Source organism: Neofelis nebulosa, chromosome 6 (genome assembly GCF_028018385.1).
Source record: "Neofelis nebulosa isolate mNeoNeb1 chromosome 6, mNeoNeb1.pri, whole genome shotgun sequence".
NCBI lineage: Eukaryota > Metazoa > Chordata > Mammalia > Carnivora > Felidae > Neofelis > Neofelis nebulosa.
In genome coordinates, this window is record NC_080787.1 from 45,061,822 (window position 1) to 45,089,446 (window position 27,625).

Genomic DNA, 27,625 nt, shown 5'->3' on the forward strand with positions numbered 1-27,625 from the left:
ACAGAATGTGAGCCAAGGAGGGGCAGAAAGAGAGGGAGACACAGAATTGGAAGCAGATTCCAGGCTCTGAGGTGTCAGCACAGAGCCCGACATGGGGCTTGAGTTCACAAATTGTGAGATCATAACCTGAGCCAAAGTCGGATGCTTAACCGACGGAGCCGCCCAGGCACCCCTATAATAGGTGGTTTTAAAAGAAGGATTAGGGGGCGCCTGGGTGGCGCAGTCGGTTAAGCGTCCGACTTCAGCCAGGTCACGATCTCGCGGTCCGTGAGTTCGAGCCCCGCGTCAGGCTCTGGGCTGATGGCTCGGAGCCTGGAGCCTGTTTCCGATTCTGTGTCTCCCTCTCTCTCTGCCCCTCCCCCGTTCATGCTCTGTCTCTCTGTCCCAAAAATAAAATAAAAAAAAAATAAATAAATAAAAGAAGGATTAGATTTGGGGCACCTAGGTGGCTCCATCAGTTAAGCCTCCAACTTTAGCTCAGGCCATGATTTCATGGTTCATGGGTTTGAACCCTGCATGGGGCTCTGTGGTGACAGCTCAGAGCCTGGAGCCTGCCTTGGATTCTGTGTCTCCCTCTCTCTCTGCCCCTGGTTCGTTGCTCTGTCTCTCTCTCTCTCAAAAATGAATAAAACATTAAAATTTAATTCTTAAAGGATTAAAGATTATATATATGTACACATCTATATGTGTACACATCTATATATGTACACATCTATATGTGTACATATATATACATATATATGTATACATCTATATGTGTACATATATATACATATATATGTATATAAAACCTCACAATCCTATCAGGTACAGTACTATGTTTATATCATAGACAACAAAACTGGATCTTAGAAAATTATAGAACTTGCTCAACGTCCCATAGTAAGTTCAAAAGCCAATATTTGAACACTGCCTGACTGCAAAATATTCTTTTAACAATTATGCTATATGTGTTACAGATAAGAGCTAAAACACTTTAGGGGTGCCTGGGTGGTACAATTGCTTGAGCATCTGACTTTGATCCAGGCCATGATCTCATGGTTCATGGGTTCAAGCCCCCATCGGGCTTTGCGCCGACAGCGCAGAGCCCACTTCGGATTCTCTGTCTCCCCCCTCTCTGCCCCTCCCCCGTCTCAAAAAAAAAAAAATAAGCATTTTTTAAAAGTTCTAAAGGACATTAGTGGGGCATCCCAAAGTTAGCTAGAATAGCTGGAGAAGACCACATGATACATGAGACTTGAATAAGCCCTCAAGTATAGATAAGATTTATTTAAGCAAAGGGGAGAACAGAGTTAAGAAGTGAGGACAGGGAAATAGAATAAACATTGGATATCCAGGAAACTGTAAGGATATAATAAATTTGGGATTAGTGGAAGATGAATTGAAAAGGCCAGATGGTCTTCAATGCCAGTTTTTAGAGTTGGTACTTTATTCTGTAGGTATGAGAGAGCTAACAGTTTTCAACAGGGGATAAGATGGATAACATTGGTATTTGAGAACATTTCATTCATGGGCATTGTGTAAAATGCATTTAGGGAGAGGGTGGTTTAGGAGTTAAGGTGGTCTGGGCAAGAATGAAGAAAACCTGGGGGCGCCTGGGTGGCTCAGTCGGTTGAGCGTCTGACTTCGGCTCAGGTCATGATCTCACGGTTTGTGAGTTCGAGCCCCACATCAGGCTCTGTGCTGGCAGCTCAGAGCCTGGAGCCTGCTTCAAATTCTATGTCTCCCTCTCTCTCTGCTCCTCCCTGGCTCATGCTCTGTCTCTCTCTCTCCTTCAAAAATAAATTAAAAAAAAAAGAAAACCTGAATAAAATAGGGTGGGTGGATATGCGAAATGTTTTAAAGTGGGTTTTGTTGACTAAATGGGGAAAGAAAGCAAAAGGAAGCCAATATTATTTAACCTTCAAACCTTTAATAGAAATAGGGAGTTGTTGGGGCACCTGGGTGGCTCAGTCGGTTAAGCATCTAACTTCAGCTTGGGTCATGATCTTGAGGTTCGTGAGTTTGAGCCCCACGTCAGGCTCTGTGCTGGCAGCTCAGAGCCTGGAGCCTGCTTCGGATCCTGTGTCTTCCTCTCTCTCTGTCCCTCCCCTACTCACTCTCTGTCTCTCTCCAAAATAAATAAACATTAACAAAATTAAAAATATAGTTATTTAAAAAAGGGAGTTGTTTGGGAAAGGGAATCTTTGAGAAGGAAGATATAATAAAGGTTGATTTTAGTTATTTTTAGAAAATTTAGTGAACTATAGTTTGAAACTATAATGAAAAGTTCAAGAAGAGTTATTCTGTAGGGGGGTGGAGATAAGAATTAGAGTTTAGGAGTTTGGGGATAGAGATTAGGATTTGCATGTACTCAGCATAAGCAAATTGAAACATAAGCCTGTAGCAGTTCATCAAAAGAAAAAAGCATATATACAGAGAGGAGGAGGAGAATGTTGCTCAGTATCTACCAGGGTGTTAGAGGAAGAAGACAAGCCTGCAAAGGAGAGAAGCAGCAGTTATCAAGAGTTGGAAAATACTTCCTTCTATGTGCTCATCTTCCTCCTCTATATACATGAACCTTCACTATACCTCCCCATAGTTAGTGTATTTTCTTGCCTTGTTCATACCTCATTACACTCTACTTTTTATAATATTTTATTTATTTTTAAGAGAGAAAGAGTGCAAATGGGGGAGGGGAAAAGAGAGAGAGAGACAGAGGATCCGAAGTGCTAACAGCACAGAGCCCAGTGTGGGGCCTCAACTCATGAACCATGAGACCATGATGTGAGTCGAAGTCGAATGCTTAAATGACTGAGCCACCCAGGCACCCCTCATTACTGTCTCTTTAAACCAGCATTCCTAGGGCACCCGGGTGGCTCTTTTGGTTAAGGGTCCAACTCTTGGTTTTGGCTTAGGTCATGATCTCATCGTTTGTGGGATGGAGCCCTGTGTCAGGCTCTGTGCTGACAGCACGGAGCCTGCTTGGATTCTCTCTCTCTCTCTCTCTCTCTCTCTCTCTCTCTCTCTCTCTCTCTCTCTCTTCTCTCTCTCTCTCTCTCTCTCTGCCCCTCCCCCACTTACTCTCAAAATAAACTTTTTAAAATAATGAAATATTTAGGAGTGCCTGGGTGACTTGGTTAAGTATCCAACTTTGGTTAAGGTCATGATCTCACGATTTGTGGGTTTGAGCCCCATGTGGGGCTCTGTGCTGACAGCACGAAGCCTGGAGCCTGCTTCAGATTCTGTGTCTCCCTCTCTCTCTGCCCCTCCCCCACTCATGCTCTGTCTCTCAAAAAATGATAAACATTTAAAACAATTTTTTAAATAAGTAAATAAATAAACTAGCATGTCTGCATTTTCTATATACCTACCTCCCTTGCTATATATAATCATTTTTTAGGCTTTTCTCAAAACTGACTAGTTCAAAATTGGATAGTAAGATATTTTCAAGGCCCTGAGTCCAAAGCTATATCTAATTTCAATAGCTTATCAGAAGAATAAAACTAGTGTTTCTGATTGGATTTTAGCTACTCATCAGGAGAACCAGTCCCCAAAAATATATAAATACATTTATTTTAAAGTGTGAGTTAATTCTGAATATTTTCTAATTAAATAACAGGATTCTTGGGGGTGTGCAAGGGAAAGTTGGAGGAAGAAAATTCCAGAAAACCAGAGAGAGAAAACAGATGTACTTTTTTTTTTTTTTTTTTATTTTTGGGACAGACAGAGACAGAGCATGAACGGGGGAGGGGCAGAGAGAGAGGGAGACACAGAATTGGAAACAGGCTCCAGGCTCCGAGCCATCAGCCCAGAGCCTGACGCGGGGCTCGAACTCACAGACCGCGAGACCGTGACCTGGCTGAAGTCGGACGCTTAACCGACTGCGCCACCCAGGCGCCCCACAGATGTACTTTTAAATCAATGATCATGAAAGACAATATGAATATACAATATGTGTTGCATATTAGAACTATAAGGTTCAGCCTATGCTGAAGCTAAGGATGCTGGAATCGATAGGAAGGAGAAATTGATCTCTTAAGTACTGAGAAATCTTGTAAATGACTGCCATTTTGTGTGTGTGTGTGTGAAAATGTACATTCTTAAAGTACCCTGAAATTGAAGCATTTTTCTATTAGATAACACAAATAAAATCCTGACTCTAAAAAAAAATGTCTAAATACAACCTTTCAATTTTTCAGAGGAGATGCGAAAACAAGGCTTATTTCAATGGCTTGATTCTCTTCAGACTGGTAACACCACCTCTCCGGACCTGCAGCTCACTGTTGGAGCAGTGATTGTGGAGGAAATGAGAGCAGCCATAGAGAGGGAGACGGGCTTTCAGTGTTCAGCTGGAATTTCACACAATAAGGTGAAGGCTAATTATAGGTTTCAAGGCGAAACATACATATCTGCAGTTAAATACAGCAAGGATGGATATGACTGGGACATTTAAATCATTACATGTACACTTTGAAATGGGCTTCTATTTAAAATTCATTTTGAGGACCAAATAAATGCGTTAGCAATTCCTTAACAAGGGAAATGTCATTAAACATGCGCTTTCCTAAGAAGCAGGCTGAAAAGTTTGCAGAAAATGCTTATACAGTTGTATCCAAAAGATTTCCTTAATGACTGAACTGTCTGTGGAAAGGAGGAGGTTAGTCTTTGAATTTTATATGTGAACTATTTCTTTTCACTTGCTGAATATCCCTGAATTATCTCATTTCCTTTGTGGAATTGCCTGAGTATTTTCTGCTTTTGCCTATTTCCTCCTTTCTAATGAGAGCAATAAGAGAGATGGAATAGTAAAATTTTACTAGTTTGGACCCCTATTTTGATTTAGAGAATAGACAATTGTCAATAATATAGGGGCAGAATAACTGGTTTTCTTTTTAAAGTGCTGTGAGGGTCTGGAATCTTTGTCCCCTTCTGACAAGGCTCAATAATTGGGCAGTGGCTGATTATCCCTGGTTACTACCTTTCCCCCCTTCCTCCAAGAAGAGGAAAGTTGCCAAACTATCCCACAGAGTTTTAGAGGTTTCTTCTGGTTGAGTGAAGGGAGGGGAAACAAAAGTCCCATTGTAGTAATTTGAACAAGACTAAATGTTGCCTAGTAGAAGTTCTAGAGAATCTCTCCAGTGAATTTAAAGGATGATTTTATACTTTTCCTACCAATTATAATTTGTGAACTGATACCACTGAAGCACCTTATTCTTTCAAAAGAGTTCTCAAGGACTTAAGGTTTGGGTTTTTTTGTTTTGTTTTTCTTCCCCCCCCCCCCCCCCCCATTTTGAAGCCTTGTTTCTAGTAGAAGATGTTTGCTATTGGAGGATGATTTTGAGATCTCTATCACAGATACTTGAATTATGGTAATCTGTGTTAAATCTAGGACTCAAAATGGATTAACCATTAATCAAGAAATGTAAATCAGGGGCACATGGGTGGCTCAGTTGGTTAAGCGTCCGACTTCGGCTCAGGTCATGATCTCATGGTTTGTGGGTCTGAGCCCTGCATCTGGCTCTGTGCTACAGCTTGGAGCCTGGAGCCTGCTTCGGATTCTCTGTCTCCCTCTCCCTCTGCCCCTCGCCCACTTGTGCTCTGTCTCTGTCTCTCTCTGTCTGTCTCTCTCTCAAAAGTAAATAAACATTAAAAAAAAACTTTTTTTTAAAAGAAATGTAGATCAATGTGGTAGGGTAAAACAGGTTTGTTTCAGCATTTTCATATGCACATGCCTAGAAATGCACCTTATGTAAGTGTCCTCTGCAGCTTCTCTGGGCTTTTTCCCCTCTTGAAGTGGGAGAACCTTAAGGAATTGATGGGAATGGAAAAAAAAAACCGACCAAAGGGAAACCGAGAATAGATGTGGAAAGAACAATGAGGATGATGATAGTGGGTCATAGTTTCCACTGAGGATGTTGTGGGACACCAAGGTTTAGAGATGTCTTGAGTTTCTGGTTTTGTTTTTGTTTTTAATGTGGAAACCATTAGTAACAGCCCTTAAGCTGTGCCTGTGTTTTTATGTGTATGTTAATATTCACCAGCTCTCTGTGTGGGTGAGGTTGACAGTTACGAAGTTTTTATGCTTTCCATGCTCCAGGTCCTGGCAAAACTGGCCTGTGGACTTAACAAGCCCAACCGCCAGACCCTGGTCTCACATGGGTCAGTCCCACAGCTCTTCAGTCAAATGCCTATCTACAAAATGTAAGTATTCAGGGAGTACCTTCAGTGTCACTCATATACTTGTGAAAGCACTCTGGTTTCTCCTGTCCCTTATGAGAGATTGGAGCAAGAAAATGTAGGTAACCAGGAAGGTAGAAGAGAGAGAACACAGGAAATTTTGAAAAACACAGACTTTTTTCCTAATGAGGCTTCAATTCTGGATTATCTATGGAAGTTACTTAATCCTGAATTTTAAAAAATGAACTGATTTTTAGCTGTGTCTTTAATTTCCTTCTAGCCTTTTTGTTCAAGTCTGTTACTAAATAACAAAACCAATAGGAATTTTACTTCTTTTTTTTCTTTTTTTTTTTTTTTTTAAATTTTTTTTTTTTCCAACGTTTTTTATTTATTTTTGGGACAGAGAGAGACAGAGCATGAACGGGGGAGGGGCAGAGAGAGAGGGAGACACAGAATCGGAAACAGGCTCCAGGCTCCGAGCCATCAGCCCAGAGCCTGACGCGGGGCTCGAACTCACGGACCGCGAGATCGTGACCTGGCTGAAGTCGGAGGCTTAACCGACTGCGCCACCCAGGCGCCCCTTTTTTTTCTTCTAATATCATCCCGAGGTGTTCAGGGCTACCAAACTGCTCCCAAAGTAGGTATGAGAGAAAAATCCAAATAAACGAATAACTAGGCTGTGCATACCAATTGTGTGTCCTTGATAAGGGCTTACACTATTGTTGAAGGGACAAGATGAAGGGACAAGACAGTTCAAAGGAACAGTGAAGGTGCTATTAAGACTGTACATGAATATTTGCTAAATGAGTTATACAGGTAGTTATCAGAGTTCAGAGAAGAGAAATCTGAGAAAAATTTATGAAAACTGCATGAGATTTTGCCAGATGATAACTGAAGAGCAATTCTGATTTTGATAATGTTTTGAACAGAAAGGGGGGAAAGTATAAGGTATTTGTGGTGAGCTGGGACATAAACCAGGTTAACTGGACCATGTTGGAGAAGATGAGTGATAGAGATAGGACTGAAAAGGTAGGTTGAAGACATATTATAGGAAGCTTTACAGGCAAAGCTTAAGAATTTTTATTATATTCTTAAATATAAAAGGTTTTAGTCATGAAAAAGATTTGTCTTGGGGTTGGAATTTTTTTTTCAACTTTTTTTTTTTTTTTTTTTTTTGGGACAGAGAGAGACAGAGCATGAACGGGGGAGGGGCAGAGAGAGAGGGAGACACAGAACCGGAAACAGGCTCCAGGCTCCGAGCCATCAGCCCAGAGCCTGACGCGGGGCTCGAACTCACGGACCGCGAGATCGTGACCTGGCTGAAGTCGGACACTTAACTGACTGCGCCACCCAGGCGCCCCATGGAATTTTAATCCCTAAATGGGACAGTAGATCCTGTAAAATTGAAAAATTTTTACACAGTTGACTTTGATAACTAATCAATGACTTTAACCTTTTGTTTATGCTATTGTTAATCTTCCCAGGTCCTAACTCCCAGAGTATTTGAATCATCTAGTCTTATACTAGGAAATTAATAGTTTACAGGAGCAGTACCTGCTCTCATTGTCCCTGAACCCTGTGGAGAGCTACTTACAGAAGCAAAATTTCTTATGTCTGCTGATAACCAGATATTTATGATGTGACCTATAAATTCTTTGTCTTGTTAGCCGTAATCTTGGAGGAAAGCTAGGGGCCTCTGTCATTGAAATCCTGGGGGTGGAATACATGGGTGAACTGACCCAGTTCACTGAATCCCAGCTCCAGAGTCATTTTGGGGAGAAGAATGGGTAAGTGATTCCTAATGTTTTTCAATCATGACCTGTATGGAGATGCTAAAGTCAAACACAGACAAGAGCATCCAGTAAAATTTAGACCTATCTTTAACATTTGTTCCTTGAGATAATTTCTTTGGTTCTTTTGCTTTGAAATGTTAGGTCACTGTGGCCTGTCATTCTAGAGTAGTTTTTCATTTACCTAAGTAGGTTGATAGGCTTGGATATTTAGAGCATTTCCGTGTGCTGAAATGCTGGTAATTCCTTTAAAACCTTTTTTTTTAATGTTTATCTTGAGGTGTGGGAGGAGGGGCAGAGAGAGAAGGAGACAGAGGATCCAAGGCAGGCTCTGCACTGACAGCCGCGAGCCCAATGTGGGGCTCAAACTCATGAACTGGAAGATCACGGCCTAAGCGGAAGTCAGACGCTTAACCACCTGAGCCACCCAGGCACCCCTCCCTTAAAATCTTTGTATTTAGAGTTATACCAAAAAACTTGGGGATATGAATCAGTGGCTTGCTCAGCACTTTTCCAAAACTACAAATGATGTGCTTTAAAAAGCACAACCAGTATCCCTCTCCTTGGCAATATATTCCACTAGCATTCATTGGGAAGGGCAGGGATTCTGTCAGAGGTGAAGTATACTTAATTCTGGACAAATTTTTCCATTTCTATGAAGGAGACAAAAAGGTAGTGCAATGTAGGTATTTTATTTTAGCAAGAATTATCATTTGCTTTCACCTTAAACTTTTTTTTCCTGCTTTTATTAGATCTTGGCTATATGCCATGTGTCGTGGGATTGAACATGATCCAGTTAGACCCAGAAAAATACCTAAAACCGTTGGCTGCAGCAAGAACTTCCCAGGAAAGACAGCTCTGGCTACTCGGGAACAGGTAGGCAAGCATTCTTTTTTTTTTTAATTTTTTTTTTTTTCAACATTTTTTATTTATTTTTGGGACAGAGAGAGACAGAGCATGAACGGGGGAGGGGCAGAGAGAGAGGGAGACACAGAATCGGAAACAGGCTCCAGGCTCCGAGCCATCGGCCCAGAGCCTGACGCGGGGCTCGAACTCACGGACCGCGAGATCGTGACCTGGCTGAAGTCGGACGCTTAACCGACTGCGCCACCCAGGCGCCCCTAGGCAAGCATTCTTGAGAGAACATTGCCTCTTTTGAGGGGGTTAGTGGGTAGGTTTGGATAACTGCAGAACGTTTAGTAAGTTAGACGGGGCCATTCTGTTGTAAAGTATGAAGTTCTTTTTTTGTGTTGAAAATGGACTAAACTTATTATTTTTTCCATGATTTATTTTTTCTATCCAAAAAGAAATAAGATGAAACTGACTGAAATTTGAAATGGAATTACTCATTTTTTTGGTAGATGATAACTTGGAAGGCCTGGGATATTATGCCTCAAGCTTGTGTGTTGTTTTTTTTCTCAGAGCTGGAACATGCCTGAAGTTCACCTGACGGCATTCCAGCAGGAAAAGAAAATGAGAATCTTGAGCTAAGGCAGGTCAGAGTACTGAAGATTTCTATGATCTGGTGATCTCTTGGTTATAGGGGAGACATTATTGCACACTTACATTTGTGGGAGAATTGAACAAATCCTCCATCTTGTACTATAATAAACCTAGAATTTTTAAATGAAAGATTAAAGTCTCAACACTTTTTTAGGTACAGTGGTGGCTTTTGCAATTAGCCCAGGAACTAGAGGAGAGACTAACCAAGGACCGAAATGATGTAAGACTTTCTTTCTTTATTCTTGGGGTGAGTTTGGGGATTAAAATACCAGTTGTTGTGTATCTTAAGGAGTAGAAACAAAGATACAAAAAGATACCAGACTAGGAAGTTTTAAGAAATCTTTTGGGGCTCCTGTGTGGCTCAGTTGGGTGAGCGTCCGCCTTCAGCTCAGGTCATGATCTCACAGTTTGTGAGTTTGAGCCCTGAATCAGGCTCTGTGCTGACAGCTCAGAGCCTGGAGCCTGCTTCAGATTCTGTGTCTCCCTCTCTCTCTCTCTCTGCCCTGCTCCTGCTCTGTCTCTCTCTCTCAAAAATAAAAAAAAAAATTAAAAAAAATCTTTTTTCTTTCATAAAATTCAGCATAGGATCTGAGTATCCCATCTCCCTCGTTGCCATTTGCCTCTACTCTTTTGTATATTCCTTATTTAACCCCTCCTACAATCCTGAATATACAGTGGATCTTCATCAGAGTACTAAGCCATTAAATAAGACACTCAGGGATTAGACTGTAAATTATTGGAACTTGCAGTCCATGTGACAAAGTAGTGCTGGCAGTTTTAGAGACAGCGCATGAAGTCAAAGACTTGACATCTGATTAGTTTCTTTATCCCCTCCTTTAAATAAAATAGCTTTATTGATATTTTACATACCATAAAATTCACCCATTTACAGTACACAGCTCAGTGGTTTTAGGATATTCCAGAATTGTTCAGCTATTCCACAATCAATTTGAGAACATGTCATCACCCAGAAAAGAGATCTATACCCATTAGCAGTTACTTAGCCCTAGGAAACTGCTGTTGTGCTTTATCTTCATACACTTCTTTGGGACATTTTATATAAATGGAAGAATGCAGGATGTGGCCTTTTGACTTGCTTGAAATCTTTTGGTTAACATATTTTCAAGGTTCACTCATACTGTAACATGAATGTTTATGAATGAACAATATTCTATTATATGGATATATTTTGTTTATCCATTCATCAGTGAGTGAATATTTGAGTTGTTCCTACTTCTTGGCTGTTATGAACAATGTTGCTATGAACATGCATGTATAGATTTTTGGGTAGACATGTTTCATTTCTCTTGGGTAAATGCCTAGGATTAGAATTGCTGTTTCACATGGTAACTATGTTTAGCATTTTGAGGAGCTATCAGACTTACACTCCTAGCAGTGTAAAATTAATTTTACTATCTTTGTTACTGTCTTTTTATTTTAGCCATACTAGTGGGTGTGAAGTGGTATCTCACTGTGGTTTTCAGGTGCTTATTGGCCATTTTCTTATCTTCTTTGGAGAAATTTATCAAGATCCTTTGCCCATTTTCGAAGTGGTTGTCTCTTCATTATTGAGTTTTAAAAATTCTCTATGTATATATTATATATATATTCTCTCTCTATATATATTATACTCTATGTAAGTCCCTTGTCAGATATTTATTTTGCAAATATTTTCTCCCATTCTGTGGGTTTTTTCACTTTCCTGATGGTATTGTTCGATGTGTTCTCTCATGTTTCAGCATCTAGGGGTCCTACAGGTCAACTGTATACTGTCAGAAATCATCCCAAACTACCCGTTTGCCCCTTGTGGTGGTGAATGTTTGTTCTTGGGTGGGCAATCCCAGTTGTGCAAATTTGCCTTTGCCCACTAGGTGTCGCTCCGTTCTCATTTCTCTTTATAAGCCTTCATGCAACACAGTGGGGACCCCTGAAAATCTCTTTGTCTTTAAGTTTAAAGGATTTTATGTCAAAAGTAATTCTGGACATAGAAGATCCTTGTCACTTCACTGTTTAAAGTATTCTAGTGGTTTCCCTTCATACTTAAGTCATATGTAGACTTAATTTTGTATTTTTATTTTGTCATGACCAAAATGATTTGGTCCCTGGCTACTTCTCTGGCCTTACCTCCTGTCCTGTCCCCCTTCCTTCTCTGCTGTAGCCTCTACCCCACTGGCAGCCTTCCCTTTTATTTAACACACCAAACTCCCACGTTAGCAGTTTTGTTCTTGCCATTCCTTCAGCCTGGAGAATCTTTCCTCATATATTCTTAAAATTTCCTCTCTTGCTTTATTCAAGTCTCAAAGGTCACCTTCTTCAAGAGGCCTTCCCAACTACCCTATCACATCAGCAGCTTTCATCACTCTCTTCCTTACTCTGCTTTTTCTCATAGAAATACAGGGGCGTTGGGTGGCTCAGTCGTTGGGTGGCTCAGCATCCAACTCTTGGTTTCGGCTCAGGTCACGATCTCAACAGTTCGTGAGTTCAAGCCCCATGGTGGGCTCTGTGCTGACGGTGCAGAGGCTGCTTGGGATTCTCGCTCTCTCCCCCTCTGTCTCTGCCCCTCTCCCGCTTGTACTCACTCTGTCTCTCTCTCAAAATAAGTAAACTTAAAAAAAAAAAAAAAGAAAATAGAAATTTCTTATTTCTATTACATGCCTACTTGTTTATTTTCTGCAGTTCCTATTACAAGACAAGACCCATGAGGGCCTGAACTTTATTTTGTTCTCTCCTATGTCTCTTTGGTGTAGCTGATACATGGTTTTAGTCAATTGCCTAGTTCTATTCTCTGAAGATAAATTCTTATGAACTGTATTTACAAAACGTACAAAAATACAAAATATATTTTTACCCAACAAAATATTTGCTGCTGTTGGCTTGTTTGCCTTAGGGGTATTTCTTCTCACCACCATCTCCTGATTCTGGAGGATCCCTATGTAGACTTTTCACCTTCTTATATTTCTGCCCCTTGACCTTTATTTCTTAGTTTGCCTTGCATCAATAGTGTTCATTTGGATGTCTAGACTTCACTGAAAATTGGGTCAATGATCTTGCTTTCTAGAGGCAAGCTCACTACACTGTATCTTCTATAGACAGGGTATAAGGAGGAGGTGCTAATGGAAACTTCTGTGCTTAAGTATAAGAGCATCACCAGCAGATTAAATAATAGACCTACTACTCAATCTTGACATCCTAGCTTGGATCTTCCTCTCAGACAATTACTTAAATGAATCCTTCCCTCAGTCACAAAATAGAATAAGTATTTGTTATAATCTTCCTGCATGGACAGCACAAAAAAACATTCAGGGAAAGAGTTCCCATTTTCATTTATTCTGTCCTGTTCCCATCACCTGTCAAAATATCCTAGATATTCTAATATTTCATCCTTCAATTCTGTCTGCTCCAATTACTTCTTGCACTAAGAAACAAGCATAAAATATTAAAAATTAAACATGACTATTTCCAAACCATTTTGTCACCCTGGTTCTTTTAATTTCCTCTAAACAATTCAATATATAGAACCCAGATGCTCACAGTAACTTTCTGGTCTCAATCCTTTTATACCCACAGAATGACAGGGTGGCCACACAGTTGGCTGTGAGCATTCGTGTACAAGGAGACAGACGTCTCAGCAGCCTACGCCGCTGCTGTGCCCTTACCCACTACGATGCTCACAAGATGAGCCGTGACGCATTTGCTGTCATCAGGAACTGTAACACTTCAGGCATTGAAACTTGCTGGTGAGTTTAATTCCAGCTTGTCTTCTCAGAAGACACTTGTACCCTGTCTTTCTCTAAAATTAGTGGGTATATAGCTTTCCAGCTGGGGTAGGTTCTTGGTGACCCTGGCTAGTGGGACCTATCACAGAGAGGAATGGAAGAAAACAGCACACCAGAAAAAAGGCAGCTTGCCTACAGCTTCTTTGCCTGCCTTTGGTGCATTTCAGTTCAGGGGTGGGTTCCAGAGGGAGAATAATCCAGTACTATCCCCGCCTTTGCTGCAGTCAGGAGGAACAAGCAATGGCACGTGGGAGTATAGAAACTCAAGTTTCAAGGATCTTGAACTTGGGAATTTCAGCACTTAATTGTTCTATCTTAAAAACATCTTCCTTGACAATGCAAGCGACCTATGTTCATTGATAATCTCAATCTAACATCCCAACTCAGTTACAAGCTCCACTGGTATAAAACCAAATGTTGTATTACATTTCACTTCATTTGGTCATGAAAAATAACCAAATATATGATTGGAACATGTTCATTTATTGTTCAGATATTAATGATTTTCAGTATTGGGATCCTCTATTTATATAACATAGCCTATTACATTGAGAAAAGTATTCCTAATTCACAACGGAAATATAATTTTGTGGGAAACATAAATTGGTTGTTTACTTATAGATCTATACTAGAGACTGTAAAAAATAATAAAGGAAAGAAAAGAAAAAAAGGTTTCATTGAACACCTAAGTTATTGCTTATCTAAACATGTGGATACTACTGTTGTTTGTGCAGACCTACAATACGATGGGGTCTCTAAAGCTGGAGTCCTTTGTTCTTTACTTGGAATAATTTATTTAACTTATACTTCCTTATATATATGTTTATTTTCAAATATTGAACAGTTTCACTGAACCAAATGATAAATTATGATACTATGCTCATATGAAACCTTATAAATTAACAGACTCTAACACTTACCAGGAGTGTGAAACCTATTGACAGGGAAGCATCAAAATGATCTGATTGTAAGACTGTCCAGAGCATGAAACCAGAGGATAGTGATATACTGTTATAATAATTTTAAAACAGCACTTACTCCTTACCTCGTCGAGGGATTAATCTGTTTATAAAAGCACATTTTATCTTCTGAAATTCAACTCATGTGAAAATGTACTTGAGTAAACAAAATGAGTAACTTTGTGACAGGAATTTCTTGAAATGTTTCTGAGACTAAGATAGGTAATCCCAGTTGTGGGATTTCATGCTCTAGAAATTTGAGTTGAAAGTCTGTCAAAATTAGGGTTAGATGGTGTCCTCTTTAAAAACAGAATGGAATGGCTAAGAGGATTTTTTCAAGAGACTTTCCAGTCTGAATACTCTAAAGCTTTTTTGTTGCCCTGAGTAAAATTTCTTGCCTCAACCCAGGATTATAGCTGTTTTTACATATGTTATGACATACCTTATGAATACCTAGCAGTCAGGGGATCCAGTTTCTATGTCTGACCTGGTTGGATGTTCACCAAATCAGCAGTTCTCAAGATGTGGTCGTAGGCCAGCAATATCCGCATCACCCAGGAACTTGTGAAGAGTGCCTATCCCAGGTCTACTGAATCAGTATTAATCTGATACCCTAATATTTAACAACCATAAATCCTAGAACCGTAATCCCAGTCATTTACAAACTGAATCTGTGACCTGGTGCTAATCTTGTTCCTTTACTTTCTATACAGGTCTCCTCCCCTCACAATGCTTTTCCTCTGTGCTACCAAATTCTCTGCCTCTGCCCCTTCATCTTGCACAGACATCACCACCTTCTTGAGCAGTGACCCAAGTTCTCTGCCAAAGGTGCCAGCTACCAGTTCAGAAGCTAAGACCCAGGAATGTGGCCTGGCAGGGACAGCCACTAAGAAAGCAGCCACTTCTCTGGAATCATTCTTCCAAAAAGCTGCAGAAAAGCAGAAAGTCAAAGAAGCTTCAGTGTCATCTCTTACTGACACTACCCAGGCCCCCACGAGCAATTCACCATCCAAGCCCTCGTTACCTTTCCAAACCAGTCATGCTACAGGAACCGAGCCCTTCTTTAAGCAGAAGAGTCTACTTCTAAAGCAGAAACAGCTTAGTAATCCTTCAGTTGTCTTCCCTCCACAAAATCCACAGTCCAGCCCTAAAAAGTTAACAAACTCTTTTCCAACAGAATATCCAGATTGCACCCCCGTCTGTCAAGCAGTATTGAAGGTGGGATCCTCTAAAACAACTCCTGCAGGGATGGATTTGGCCCAGAATAGCCCAAGCAGTCTTGCTTCTGTAATTTCCAAGTCTGCTCCGGAGGTGGCTCAGAAGTCAACTACTACCCCAAGTCCTGTGGCAGCTGAGGACCAAGTGCCCTGTGAGAAGTGTGGCTCTCTGGTGCCTGTATGGGAAATGCCAGAACATACGGACTATCATTTTGCATTGGAGTTACAGAAATCCTTTACGCAGTCCCACTCCTCAGACTCACAGGTTGCGGACTATCATTTTGCATTGGAGTTACAGAAATCCTTTATGCAGTCCCACTCCTCAAACTCACAGGTTGTTCCTGCCAGTTCTCCTCAGGGCAAAAGAAATCCCAAGAGCCCTTCAGCCTCCAGTAATAAACGCCCTAGGCCCGAGGGCATGCAGACATTGGAATCATTTTTCAAGCCGTTAACACACTAGTGCTGCCCTCAGGCTTGCTGCAGGGTTTTAATATTTTACCTGTAAACTAGGAGATGGAAATGTTTTTACTTCTCAAGGAAACCTGTAACTTTTATACAAGAAAAATAATCCAGTTAGATGCTGAGTTAAGACCCCCATCTCTTCACGGGCATGGATTCTAATTCCATTGCTGACAGAGATGTAAAAACTGACTTATCTTGCAGAGATACAACTGCTTGGAGTTTTTAATCATTAAGGTTTAGGGACACAGTGTCGGTAAAAATGTGTGGGCCTTGAAGCCCACGAGAGGCACTTTCTTTTTCATCTGTAAAACTGATATACCTTACTGATGATTGGAAATCAAAGACAAGATACTTAAAGTCTGTAGCTTAAAGATTGGAACAGAAAAGTAATGGAGAAAAAACGTTTTAAAAAGATTTTTCCTCAAGCTCTGTGACAGGGACAGTTTAGATAACGCTTTGACCAAATGTGAGGTTTGAGAACGTGAGGCAAAGACCTGAAACCCTAAAGTGGTAACTAGTTTAGGGCAGGGCTCTATACACAGAAGCTACTCAATAAATACTGAATTTCATACAAGGAAACCCTATTATGACCACAATTTTAGCCACTGGCCCTTCTATCTCTTGTGTTTGGTCTAATGTAGAATGAGAGTGTTCGGGACTAGTTCAGGAACTCTGTTTAGATCGGGTAAGTCGTGATCAGAACTAGATCCTCTCTGGGATCTTGCTACTTAGGGCACCTAGGTGGCTCAGCTGGTGACTCCTGATGTCAGGGTTGTGAGTTTGAGCCCATGTTGGGTGTAGAGATTACTTAAAACTGAAATCTTTTTTTTTTTTCTTTAAATTTTTTTTTTTCAACGTTTTTTATTTATTTTTGGGACAGAGAGAGACAGAGCATGAACGGGGGAGGGGCAGAGAGAGAGGGAGACACAGAATCGGAAACAGGCTCCAGGCTCCGAGCCATCAGCCCAGAGCCTGACGCGGGGCTCGAACTCACGGACCGCGAGATCGTGACCTGGCTGAAGTCGGACGCCTAACCGACTGCGCCACCCAGGCGCCCCTTAAAACTGAAATCTTAAAAAAAAAAAAAAAAAAAAAATCTTGCTGGTCTGAGTGTGATTTTGAGGAGCAGGAGCATCAGCATTGTCAGGGAACTTCTAAGAAATTGTCTCAGCCTCACCTTCGCCCGTACTGACCCAGAATCTGTGTATTAAAGATTCTCCAAGGTGTTTGAGGACTACTGATCTAGAAGATGCCAATGGCAAGCCAGGTTTGTAGAGGGCCATGACATCTCCTTAAACCCGAAAGTGCAAATGTGAGGTAGTGCTTGGCTTTCAGGGTCACTGGCATGTTCATCTTTTTCCTTTTGATGCTTGAATATTTAGCTTAGGGTTTATCGTAGCTTTCTGCACTTGTCCGTGCTGATAGTTCCATTTTCCTTTCTGTTTCTTGGTTTTAGAGAGTGCGCGAGCAGGGTAGACGTGGGGGGATAGAGGGAGAGAGAATATCTTAAGCAGGCTTTATGCTCCGCACGGAGCCTGTCGCAGGACTCAATCCCACGACCCTGGTATCATGACCTGAGTCGAAATCAAGAGTCAGACGCTCAGCCAACTGAGCCACCCAGGTGCCCTTACGGTACTGTATTCTGAATCTCTGTTCTTGTATGTGGGAAGTCAGCTTTTTTGATATAGGAAACCTTGAGTTACACAGAGAACCCAACCGAAGATGAGCTGAATTAGGTGGTGTGTTGGGGGCAGTGGGTAGGAAGAATGGTGTACACATCCCATCTCTCGTATGTACACAAAACCCAACTGCTTTTAAAGCTTGTTTATAAATTAGGGGTCTGTATTTAGTTTGAAGAAAGTGGGGAGCATTTGAAAACCCTGAGTCTAGCAGGACTCTTTTCAAAACTATCTTCCTCTTTTGAGGTAGTTGAATGATGTGTACCATGGCCCTTTCCCTGCTAGATTTATAGTTTCCTGAAGGCAAGAATTCTTGCACATAACAGGTACTTGATATTCATTGGATGAAACATATGAAGTAAACAATTTTAGATGATTACCAGAACTGGAACAGTAAAAATGTACATACAGCTGATGGGGGTGAGGGGCTGCCTTACACATCTTTTTATCCTCCTAAACATTCCATTGATGTAGCAAGGTATAGCTCAGTGGTTCCTGAAGATATCTCATTAAATACTGAGATCATTTTCTAAAATTTCCTTTCTTAATCCAGTGAAAAGTTTGTTTTGTTTTGTTTTGTTTTTTAAAGCCTAAAGAAGCAATACTCTCCTTTGGGTACTGTACAGATCAAGTGAAACAAATTTTTAACACTTTGCTTGATTGGAAAGAGAAATTGTGAGTAGAAACTTTAGTTTCACTGGACTTGTAAGAGGCCAAGATGGGCGGGAGTAGTGAGTAACCAGTAACAACAAGCAGCACACCTATTTTCTTGGAAATGCCAACGCTGCCCCAGCATAGTGGCAATAAGCCCATGGAGGTACGAGCAGACGAACATGCAAAGGTCAGTGTTGGTTGAAAGCTATAGTGCCTTTTTGCTGAACACAAGCTTTTCTCATAGCCGTTTATCAGCAACTGTACAGACGGAAACAAACCGCTCTTAGTCCCCAACACAGGAGGAAGTTCTTCAACCACAGGCTACTTATAGTAGCCAGTCAAGCCAGTGGTATTTTTAAAAGCAGCAGAGCTTGAATAGTTAAGGAAGCTTTTACTTTAATACCCTGGAGACAGAATGCCTCGCTGGACATTGGGCCACATTTATCATTAAATTTCTTCTGCAAGGATCACTGCTCAAAACGCAGTCCCATAAAACATGACCGTCAGGTACTCTGAACACAGAAACACAAAGAAACGACTAAGGTGTGGCCAGGTGGTTCCAAGAAGCCAATTTAGGCTATGTAAACCTCACTTTGAGCTTTTCTGCATTGCTAGGGAGAGCTTGAGGGCCAGATTAACGTGACTCTTAAATTCCACTCTTCATTAAGTAGCTCACACACTAACCTCCACATCTCTGACATGGCACAGAAGTGGGCTCCTCATCACTGTGACCATACCAAGTGGCCAACTCCTCAAGTGCGGGCTGGTTACCTGTCTCAGCTGAAAAGGCAGTGGTTTCACTTTCTATTCTGCTTGCTCAAGAGCAATGCAAATAAGCCAGAACACCCAGGTCACAGTACTGGAACGCTGATCGCATGGGAGGGACAGGAAAGGGAGAATGGTAAATGATACCAGATGGGCTCTTTTCTCCATCCAGGGCTCAGTGGTGCTAGGGTTTCACTTGTCTCTAATCCTGAAGAGGAACCTAGCTCTGGAAGCTGAGCCCGTATCTTAAGCATAAGCACAGTGTATTCAATAAAACATTTTTATTCTGTACAATATATATGTGTGTATTTAAATATATATATGTATGTATATATTTATATTTATATTTATATATATATATGTATATGCAGAGAAACCTGAACCAACAAATCCCTGAGTCCGGGGAACCCAGGACATTAACAAAGGGAAAGGAAGGAGTCCATGCCCTAAAGTGTAGGAAATATGGCAACATCTTTCCCTTTCCCCCAGGCTCCCTGCAACAGAGGGAGGATTTAACATGGGAGCAGGAAGGGTGGAGGGGGTAAAGGATGGCAGGATGGGGAGCTGTGGGTCAGGTCCCCAGTCACTACTCTGGGAAACTAAAACACTGTTTGATCCAGCATTAAAACCAACAAATCACTGCAGAGGAAGGGACGAGACTGATTGACATGCAGCTGACCTTCGGTATGCCAAGCCTCAGCTCGGCAGCCCCACTCCTGGGCCAGCACAACAAATAGCACCTGTGGGGCCTATGAGCAGAAAAATGGAGAATGGCCCTTGAGTGAAGGGAAGGGAGACAAAGCTGAGGAACAGACCTCATGTCTCAGCACAAGGTGGGAACACTGCCCCTGTGCCATTTCTTCAGACTCTGGGCCAAGACCTCATGTCGCAGCACAAGGTGGGAGCACTGCCCCTGTGCCATTTCTTCAGACTCTGGGCCAAGACCTCATGTCTCAGCACAAGGTGGGAGCACTGCCCCTGTGCCATTTCTTCAGACTCTGGGCCAGCTTCAGATCCGGGAGCAGCTGTCTTTTGTCCACAGTCAAGTAGAGATGGGCAACTTACATGGCCTTGTGAAGAGGTATACAAAAAGGAGTGCTTTCGAGGACCACCCCCAGTTGTTGTGACAATTCCTGAAGTGCAGGGACCACACCGGCGGATCATGCCCAGTCCAGACAGTGGGGCCAAGGTGGTGGTGGTCGGCTCCCTCCGGTAGACAGGCCGTGGAGTTCCCAGGGTTGATGAGCCAACCAGGTGGACACAAAGCTGCTGAGCGCTGCCCTGAATTCTCCTGTCTTCTTGAGAACCTCAGGACTGCCCCTCCCTGGCCACAACAAGCTTGGCACCTCTCCAGAAAGGTGGCAGGGAGCAAGGGGCAGAGAGCACCGGTCTCTCCCTAGCCTATTAACACACAGAGCCGCCAACAGGGGGTGCAGCATGGCCAAAAGTCACCTTATATATTGTGGGGACGGCAGTAGAGCTGTGCCTGCCTGGAGGAGTTCAGAAGCCCATGTTGGCCTGGGCCTCTCCTGCTGCAATGGCTTGCACATCAGTGACATGGCCGATGCCCTTGGTGACACCCTCCCGGAACAGCAGCTTGGCGCCCACCTTCAGGTACTCTGGGTGTTTCAGGAAGCGGAAACGTACCACTGCCTTCTCCCCTGTCCGCAGCTTGTCCTGCAGCAGATATGCCGTCACGGGTCCTGGGCAGTACCTCCCATCCCATTCTCTACTGGCCTTGGCTCTCCACCCTCAGGGGCCTATCAGGCTTCTACCCACCCAGAGTGGGGCTTTGTCCCCTTTACGGGATCAGGGAATTCTCTAGGAGTCTGGGGCTAGGCCTCCTTCCTTTCTGGAGGCAGAAGAATTATGACTTTCCCCTGGAAAAACAGCATGGCTGGGTCCCTCTCACCTTGGCATGGATCTTTTCCACCACTGCTGTCTGACGTACGTTGCCCACATGTACTGTCACCTGGAAGCCTCGCCGGAACGTGGTGGCATGGAACAGTAGAACTATCTCTGCCTCGAACACTGAGCAGATGGTGGGATTCATCTCGGGGCTCACCATCACCATGCCCTGGGGAGGCACAGCCCCCAGACCAAGGGCAGACCTTGCATTAGTCTCTCCCTCCCCCACCACCCTCACACCCTTTCCAGCTCCTGAATTTCCTCTTCCTCTAGGACTTCAAACACAAAGCCCTCAACAGACAATATTCAAAACTCTCCACTTAAAACCCTTCCTTATCCCTCCCATGTCCTCTAATCCTTCTGCTAATGTTTAGTATTTGTAAGGTCCTGGATATTCAGGTTGCACGACAACGATCCATATTTAAGTATCCTGAATATTCTAAGCCTTTTTCAAACAGTCTGTGGAACCAGCTTCTTGGGTTAGAGACTGTGTTTCCTTTGAGTTCCTCTGAAGCATCTTAGGTGCTTCTCATTCAAGCAGCCAGTGTCCCAGGCACTTCTCTGTGTTCCCTCTGCAACCCATCCTCCCACCTCACCTTTCGAAGAAGTGCACGGTCAAAGTCCCCGAGGGCCAACGTAGCAGCCTGACCAGCTCGCAGCACACGACAGGCAGAGCGGTTGCGTTGGATGCTGCATACTCTCAGCTCCAGGAAGCAGCCATCGTCCGTGGGGCCCACTACCAGCTGGTCTCCCTCACGGCAAATCCCACTGTAGCCCAGAGGGCAGGTGGCACAGCATCAGCCTAGGCCCCCCACAACCTGCTTCTCTGTGAGGGTCACCCAGAACATTCTTTCCCTTCTAAGGCTGACTCCCTCAGGTGCGGGGGGAAAGACCCTAAACTCTGGCATGTAGGCAGCAGAGAGGCCCAGTTCAAGGTTCAGACTCTGAAGGCTAATACCTGGAAAGGCCAGTAGTGATGGCTAGAGAGATACCTGCTGCTTTGACACTGAGTACCTGGTCCCTGAAAGAGCAAATTATTCCCTTGGGTTTCACTCTCTGCTTTGAAAAGAGTCTTAAGGGATCTTTTATTTCCCTACATGCAAATGAAGTCATTTGAATACATCTGGGGCTCAAGACCCACATTTCTCCCTCAGGGGCCGGGAGATGCCCAGTGAGCAGCAATACTGCTTGTTCCCTCGTGAACCAACAGACTAACTTTTTCTAGCTCTTCTCATTGTGACAGCCCAATCCAGAAACAAGCACATAGTTTGAAGGGCTCTCTTCAACTCCAGGGTCCTTAAGGCCATGACCCAGCATATGGGTATGTAAGGGCTGAATGGGGTAGGCAGCAAGCAAATCAAAGCAATTCACCTGGAAAGTGTTCCTCCAACAACAGTCCCCACCTCTGGTACTGTGTAGATTTCATCTACCTGAAGCCAAAGAAAATGCTATCAACGGCCAGCCAAGCCCAAAATCTCAAAACAGGCTCAGGGCTCAGTCAGAAATAGTCCCTCCCAGGGGCGCCTGGGTGGCTCAGTCAGTTGAGCGTCTGACCTCCGCTTGGGTCATGATTTCACTGGTCATGAGTTCAAGCCCCACATCAGGGTCTCTGCTGTCAGCACAGAGCCTGCTTTAGATCCTCTGTCCTCCCCCACTCCCTCTGCCCCTCCCCTCCTCGCATGCTTTCTCAAAAATAAAAAAAGAAACATAAAAAAAAAAAAAAAGAAAGAAAGAAACAGTCCCCTCCCCCCCCTTTCCTCAGCTCACTGCCCATTCAGGTGGCCAATTACCTGAAACTCTGTCAGCTGCTGCATGAGTTCCTCCTGCTCCTTGCTGTTGGTAAGTGGTGGCAAGATATTCAGAAAGACTTTGAGCAGGTCCAGACTCTCTCCAGACACGCTGGACAGTGTGAAGATAGGAGTGACACTGTAAAGGAAGGCAGCGAATGGACAGATAAGGAAACTTCTAACAGGAAGCAGAGGCTAGAGCTCCATGCGTGCAAAAGTGAGCTTCTGGGGCAGGGGTGGGGAGCAGGGGTACCTCTCTCCTATCTGCTCACCTTTTCAGGAGCTGAGTCCTCTCTTTGTGAGCCAGCCAAGGAGTGTGGCTCATGAGGCTTATCTCAGGGACCAAGGGAGACAGCGAATGCCTGGCATAGCATTTTGTCTCCTGGGTTCCAGGCACTAGCAAAGCTCCAGGCTGGCTACCACAGACTCCCTCCCACAATGCCAACCAGAAAAACCACAGAACTGAGCCAGAACTGGTCTGGACCTGGGGTGGGACACCACACTCTGGGGCCCCACGGCAGCCTTCCCTGTGGATCAGGGCTCCGGGGTGAGAAAGGCTTACTTGGGTGACTGGGCAAACTGTTGGGCAGCCGTGACCGCATCATCCTCGGAGGTGACCAGCATGGGGACCTTGTGGCAGCCAGGCTGCTTGAGGACCCGCTCTAGCTGTCGTACCGTCCTCTCCACTGTGGTCTTGGCACACAGGTCCACCTTGCTGACCACGATGAAGAAGGGCACTTTCAGGGCCAGGGCTAGCCCCAGATGTTCCCTTGTGGTGCCAGCTGCCTCAGAGAAGGAAGGCAGGCAGTAGGAGAAAAGGGTGAGAACATGGGAGGGAGCAGAGGGAACAGGAGAGTTTGTCTGGCTCCCAGATTTGAGGAGGCCCAGGGTAGGAGAGTCAGCACCCCCTCCAGCCCCGTCCCTGCCCCGATGCCTCGTACCAATCCCAGTGTTAGCACTGACGAGGAGCAGGGCGCAGTCAGGGCAGTATGAGGTGAGGCCAAAGATGGTGGTGTGTAGGTACTTGTGGTGGCCTGCCAGGTCGATGAAGGTGATCATCTTGGAGCTGCTTTCACAGATCTCTTCTGCCGTCCGTGAGTCACTGTAATTCACCACCTGGCCCAGAGCCCAGGGCTCTCAGTGCCCCCTGCCAGCCTCCCCAACCCTTTAAGAGTTGCCAGGACCTAAACCGGTCACTGGGTGACCCTGCCTCGTAACCCTGAGCCCCATATCTGATTTGATTCAGCTGATTCCCCATTTGTTTTCTAAGGAGACAGAGCTTGTTCAGTGCCCTCAGGGTCGTCTTCTACACTACTCCGACAAGTCTCCACACTCTGCCCTCGGACTCTGTCCTTCACCACTACCATCCCATCCTCAGAGTCTGGCCCCACTGGGTCCCGCTGATTTCATGCACCTCTCCCTTGCTGTTAAAGCCCAGGATCTCGAAGCTGATGCTGGAGGTTCGGCCAGACTGAATCTCATGCAGGTGGCGGAAAAGGTTGAGTCGAGCCCGGCCCCGCCCATTGTCCAGCTCTCCCTGGGTCAGGACTCCAAGCAGAGTCGACTTCCCTGAGTCCACATTGCCCAGGACGGCCACACGGAGGTCTAGGAACTGTGGATGAATTGCCAGAGGTAAGGGCTCCAATCCCTTACATCGCTCCATGGATGGTTGAGTTAAGGGCAGTGACACTCCCTGGGGACCAAATAATGACCTGGACACCCCCAGGTTCCCGGGCCAGTGAACAACCTGCCACCAGAGGCCCTCCTGGGAGCGTGGGCGTGAGAGATAGGGAAGGGTGTGTGCTCACCTGCTGGTTGTCAGGGACCTTTCGTACCAGCACCTCGGTAATCTTCCGGGGCATGTCGCTGTCATAATCCACTTCTCGCTCCCGGAGAACAGTGATGTCTGCCCCGACCCTGTCATCACAAAGCCATACTGCCACACCTCAACTTTATTCTCCTGCCCCCCACCTTCCGCCCTCTGGACCAAATGGCCTTCCCACACCTCCCAAACACCCTACTTCACTTCTTATCACCCTTCAATCTATCCTACATCCTTTGAAAGAAACAAATCTTAAATCAAGGAGCAAAAAAGCCTAGGTCCAACACGGAAGAGCCCGGAACACTAGCCTTCCCTACTTTAGCCTTTTGTCAAGAGTAGGCCGCAGAGGGAAAGTCCCTCCTTGGCCCCTCGGGCCCAAGATAACTGGGTATTCACAGGTCTTCTCCAGAGGCAGGTGAGGAGAACCGAGGGAGAATGGGGAGCATACTTCTCTGCCATCCGGTGTAGGGTCTTGAGGGATGCCCGCATCTCCTCCTCGGCCAGCCCCACCAGCAGCCCATTGTCCTCTACCCCAATCTGGTAGACAGCCTCACCGCGGCCCTCCTGGAGCCGCCACTTCATCTGTGTCACCAGGTGCTCAAAGCGGTACTGGGATGGATTCACCAGCTTCAGCTTAGGACAGGTGAGGTATCGTAAGAAAATAAGGTCAGAGATACTCCTCCTAAACCCACATGCTTCCCACCTGTCCTGCTCCAAGGGCCAAGACCTTCCCTTCCTCCTTAACCACCCCCCGCCCCCCATCCCTGGCCTCCTCTAACAGTCAGTCCCCCTCCATCAGAATGAGGTGCAGAGCCCTTACCCTGAATCATATTCCTAAACTGCTATAGATAATGAAACTGAAAGGATCTCAGAAAAATCACGCCCCCCCCCCCCCCAAACACCCGAGCCTAAGACTCACTTTATATTCGATGTTTCCATCTTCAGCCTGAAAAGAAACAGAGAACAGTTACCACATGTTGTCCTGACCCAACTTCTGCTTCCCTTTGATTCTTGCTGGGGCCCAGGCAGCTAACTTGAGAGAGCAGGAAGCTCAGTGGCACCTCTGGAGCCTCTCAGGAAGGTCATTGGCAGACAAACCCTCTACTCAGCCCCAGTGGACCTCTCTGAAGGAAAGGCCTCTAGGAATACTGTGAGTCACCCATCTAAGCCAGAAACCGAACCCTTAGTCCCTCCTTTCTTTGATCACTGGTAGTACATTCTTCCTAGACACAAGTTCACCCCCTCCTTTCCCCTGGGGCCTCAAACTTTTGTCCCCAGAAGTCTAGATCTCCTCCGTGTTCAAGCTGCTGAGGCCCTTCTTTGCTACTGGTCTGGAAGACACCATTTCCTTCCTGCCCACCCCTCCCCGCTGATGTCCTCAAGAGTAAGAGGCTGCAAGAGGTTCTGGATCAGGGCCAAAGGGTGAGCTCAGTTCTGGTCACTATAAGCCTGATGAGAGAGGAGCCCAGATAAAATGAGGGGCAGGGCTCCAAAGCTGGGGCTGAGATGAAGAGAAGAAACTCAGAAAATGCAATAAAGGGGACAGACTCCACCAACCAGACTCACATGCCTGATGATGAAATCCGAATCCACCCACATAATTTCCTCTACCTCTTCCCTCTATCAGGTGACCCACCAGAGAAGCAACCTGTTGCCTGAGCCTTCCCCTCTAGGGAGCAACGGGGTAAGAGATTTGCTTGTTCTGCCTGTCCTGCATTTTGGCACTGCTCCTCCCTGGCCATTTCTTTTTCTTTTTTCCTTCCTGTCATCATTCCATCTCTCCAACGCCTTCTGACTCCCAGGCTCTCACAGGTCTTCACCCATAATCTCTACTTCATGGAATATAAGGGAGATCTTTTCCCATTAGCAAAGACCTTCCTTTTTATCATCTTGCTAAAAATGAAAAATTAGGATGGGTGGCTGCAGAATAGAGGTAGAAGGATGACGGTCTAGGCCAATAGTTCTCAAAGTGTGGTCCCAGGACCAGGTAGCATTAGCACTGCCTGGGAACTTGTAAGAAATGCAGAGTATCAGGCCCACCTCTGACCTACTGAATCAGAAACTCCAGGGGTGAGGCAGCAATCCAGGGGATTCTGATACATGCTAAAGTTTGATAACCACTGGCTCAGCTCTTCCCCTCAGTCCTCCTTTCCTAAAAGGGACGAAATAGCAGTTACTCTCTGCCTTAGGGATAGATGGAGCAAGAATGTGGAAGCTGTTCCTATTTCCTCATAGGACAAAGGGCGGGAAGACCTAAGCCTGACTGTTGTGTTTTTATACTGTGTACTCAACGATACAGACGGAACATATTGCTCTTTTCCCCAGTACTCCCCTGTGGAACAAGTTTAGAAAACTCTCTCCTCATCCCAGGATTGAATCTCCCTCCCGTCACAAGGATGAAGCGCGGGTATTCTACTCTGCTCTTTCCAAGGGGAAGAAAGTGGGATCATCTTTCCCCACTACTCTTCCTGAGGTTACTGGACCAGAATGGGAGGGATCCTCCCTCCCCACTCTTCCTCGCTGGGGTCTGTCTGACCAGAGGGAAGGTACTCCCTGGGGTCTTAGGACCGGAAGGAAGGGTTCTCCTCTCCCCTCCGTGTTCTGACACCGGAAGGGGGTATCAATTCCCTCTGTCCCGCCTCCCTGGAGTACCGGGACCGGAAAGAGTGGTTTCCTCTCACCCGCCACTTCTTATGGAGCTCACCTCGGGGGGCAGGTACGGAGGGTTGTTGGCTTTGCCTCCTCTGTTCCTTCCGTTCTTCTTTTTCCCCTTCGGGCCCCCGCAGCCGCTGCTGCCGCCGGCCCCCCTAGCCTTAAGGGTTCCGCCCACGGCCGGGCCTCCTCCGGGCCGGCAGCAGCCGCCGAACAGCTCCGATACCCGCGAGTCCATCCGCCGCTGCCGCCAGCCCCCCGCCCGGCCCCGGCCCCTCCCCCCCCCGCCACCACCGCCGCCGCCGCCGCCGCTGCTGCCGCCGCCGCCCCTACTGCCACCGCCGCGTCCGGCCAGCCAGAGGAGAGCGGGGTGGGGCCCTGCGCAGGCCACGCCCCCACCCTTCTCTGGCCCCGGGTCGCGTCAGAAACAGCCGCGGGCACCACGGGAGATAGAGTCCTCAAGTCTGGGATCTCCATTAAATGAGCTGCCTG

The 27,625-nt window shown here is 45.1% G+C and overlaps 2 protein-coding genes across 7 annotated transcripts in view; one reads left to right on the forward strand and one right to left on the reverse strand.

Annotated features, from left to right (window-relative positions):
- POLH (DNA polymerase eta) overlaps positions 1-16,690 on the forward strand; it is a 41,140-nt gene extending 24,450 nt beyond the window's left edge. For 2 of the 4 annotated variants that reach the window (XM_058734081.1, XM_058734083.1), the window contains 8 exons: positions 4,182-4,351; positions 6,080-6,183; positions 7,827-7,946; positions 8,702-8,825; positions 9,607-9,672; positions 13,020-13,189; positions 14,901-15,669; positions 15,739-16,690. In XM_058734081.1, coding sequence (XP_058590064.1) covers positions 4,182-4,351; positions 6,080-6,183; positions 7,827-7,946; positions 8,702-8,825; positions 9,607-9,672; positions 13,020-13,189; positions 14,901-15,669; positions 15,739-15,864 — 1,649 coding nt within the window. In that variant the 3' untranslated portion in view covers positions 15,865-16,690. Of the gene's footprint in view, positions 1-4,181; positions 4,352-6,079; positions 6,184-7,826; positions 7,947-8,701; positions 8,826-9,606; positions 9,673-13,019; positions 13,190-14,900 lie in introns of all 4 variants that reach the window. The other 2 variants (XM_058734082.1, XM_058734080.1) reach the window with 1 other exon arrangement.
- Positions 1,466-27,410, reverse strand: GTPBP2 (GTP binding protein 2). 3 transcript variants are annotated; one of them, XR_009263000.1, is made up of 13 exons: positions 27,186-27,409; positions 25,401-25,427; positions 24,930-25,114; positions 24,468-24,576; positions 24,074-24,271; positions 23,601-23,775; positions 23,222-23,441; positions 22,663-22,798; positions 22,244-22,302; positions 21,469-21,640; positions 20,877-21,041; positions 1,804-2,476; positions 1,466-1,585 (listed from the first exon to the last, which is right to left on the reverse strand). XR_009263000.1 is itself a non-coding variant. In XM_058734084.1 (12 exons), exons 1-12 carry the CDS (start codon positions 27,369-27,371, stop codon positions 20,465-20,467), a joined length of 1,809 nt encoding a protein of 602 aa, XP_058590067.1. In that variant the 5' UTR covers positions 27,372-27,409; the 3' UTR covers positions 19,231-20,464. The 3 variants fall into 3 exon arrangements, 2 of the variants coding, with proteins under 2 accessions (XP_058590067.1, XP_058590068.1); XM_058734084.1 differs by lacking the exons at positions 1,466-1,585; positions 1,804-2,476 and adding an exon at positions 19,231-20,641; XM_058734085.1 differs by lacking the exons at positions 1,466-1,585; positions 1,804-2,476; positions 24,074-24,271 and adding an exon at positions 19,231-20,641 and having other exon boundaries at positions 27,186-27,410.
- Between the last annotated feature and the right edge of the window lie 215 nt (positions 27,411-27,625).

Excerpts from the sequence above, each read along its gene's own strand:
- GTPBP2 (XM_058734084.1), bottom strand. The coding sequence starts at position 27,371 with ATGGACTCGCGGGTATCGGAGCTGTTCGGCGGCTGCTGCCGGCCCGGA. Across the intron at positions 23,442-23,600 it reads CAGTGCTAACACTGGGATTG|CTGGCACCACAAGGGAACAT; the intron begins GTACGAGGCATC and ends TCTCTGAGGCAG. Across the intron at positions 22,303-22,662 it reads AGCAGCTGACAGAGTTTCAG|GTAGATGAAATCTACACAGT; the intron begins GTAATTGGCCAC and ends CTTTGGCTTCAG.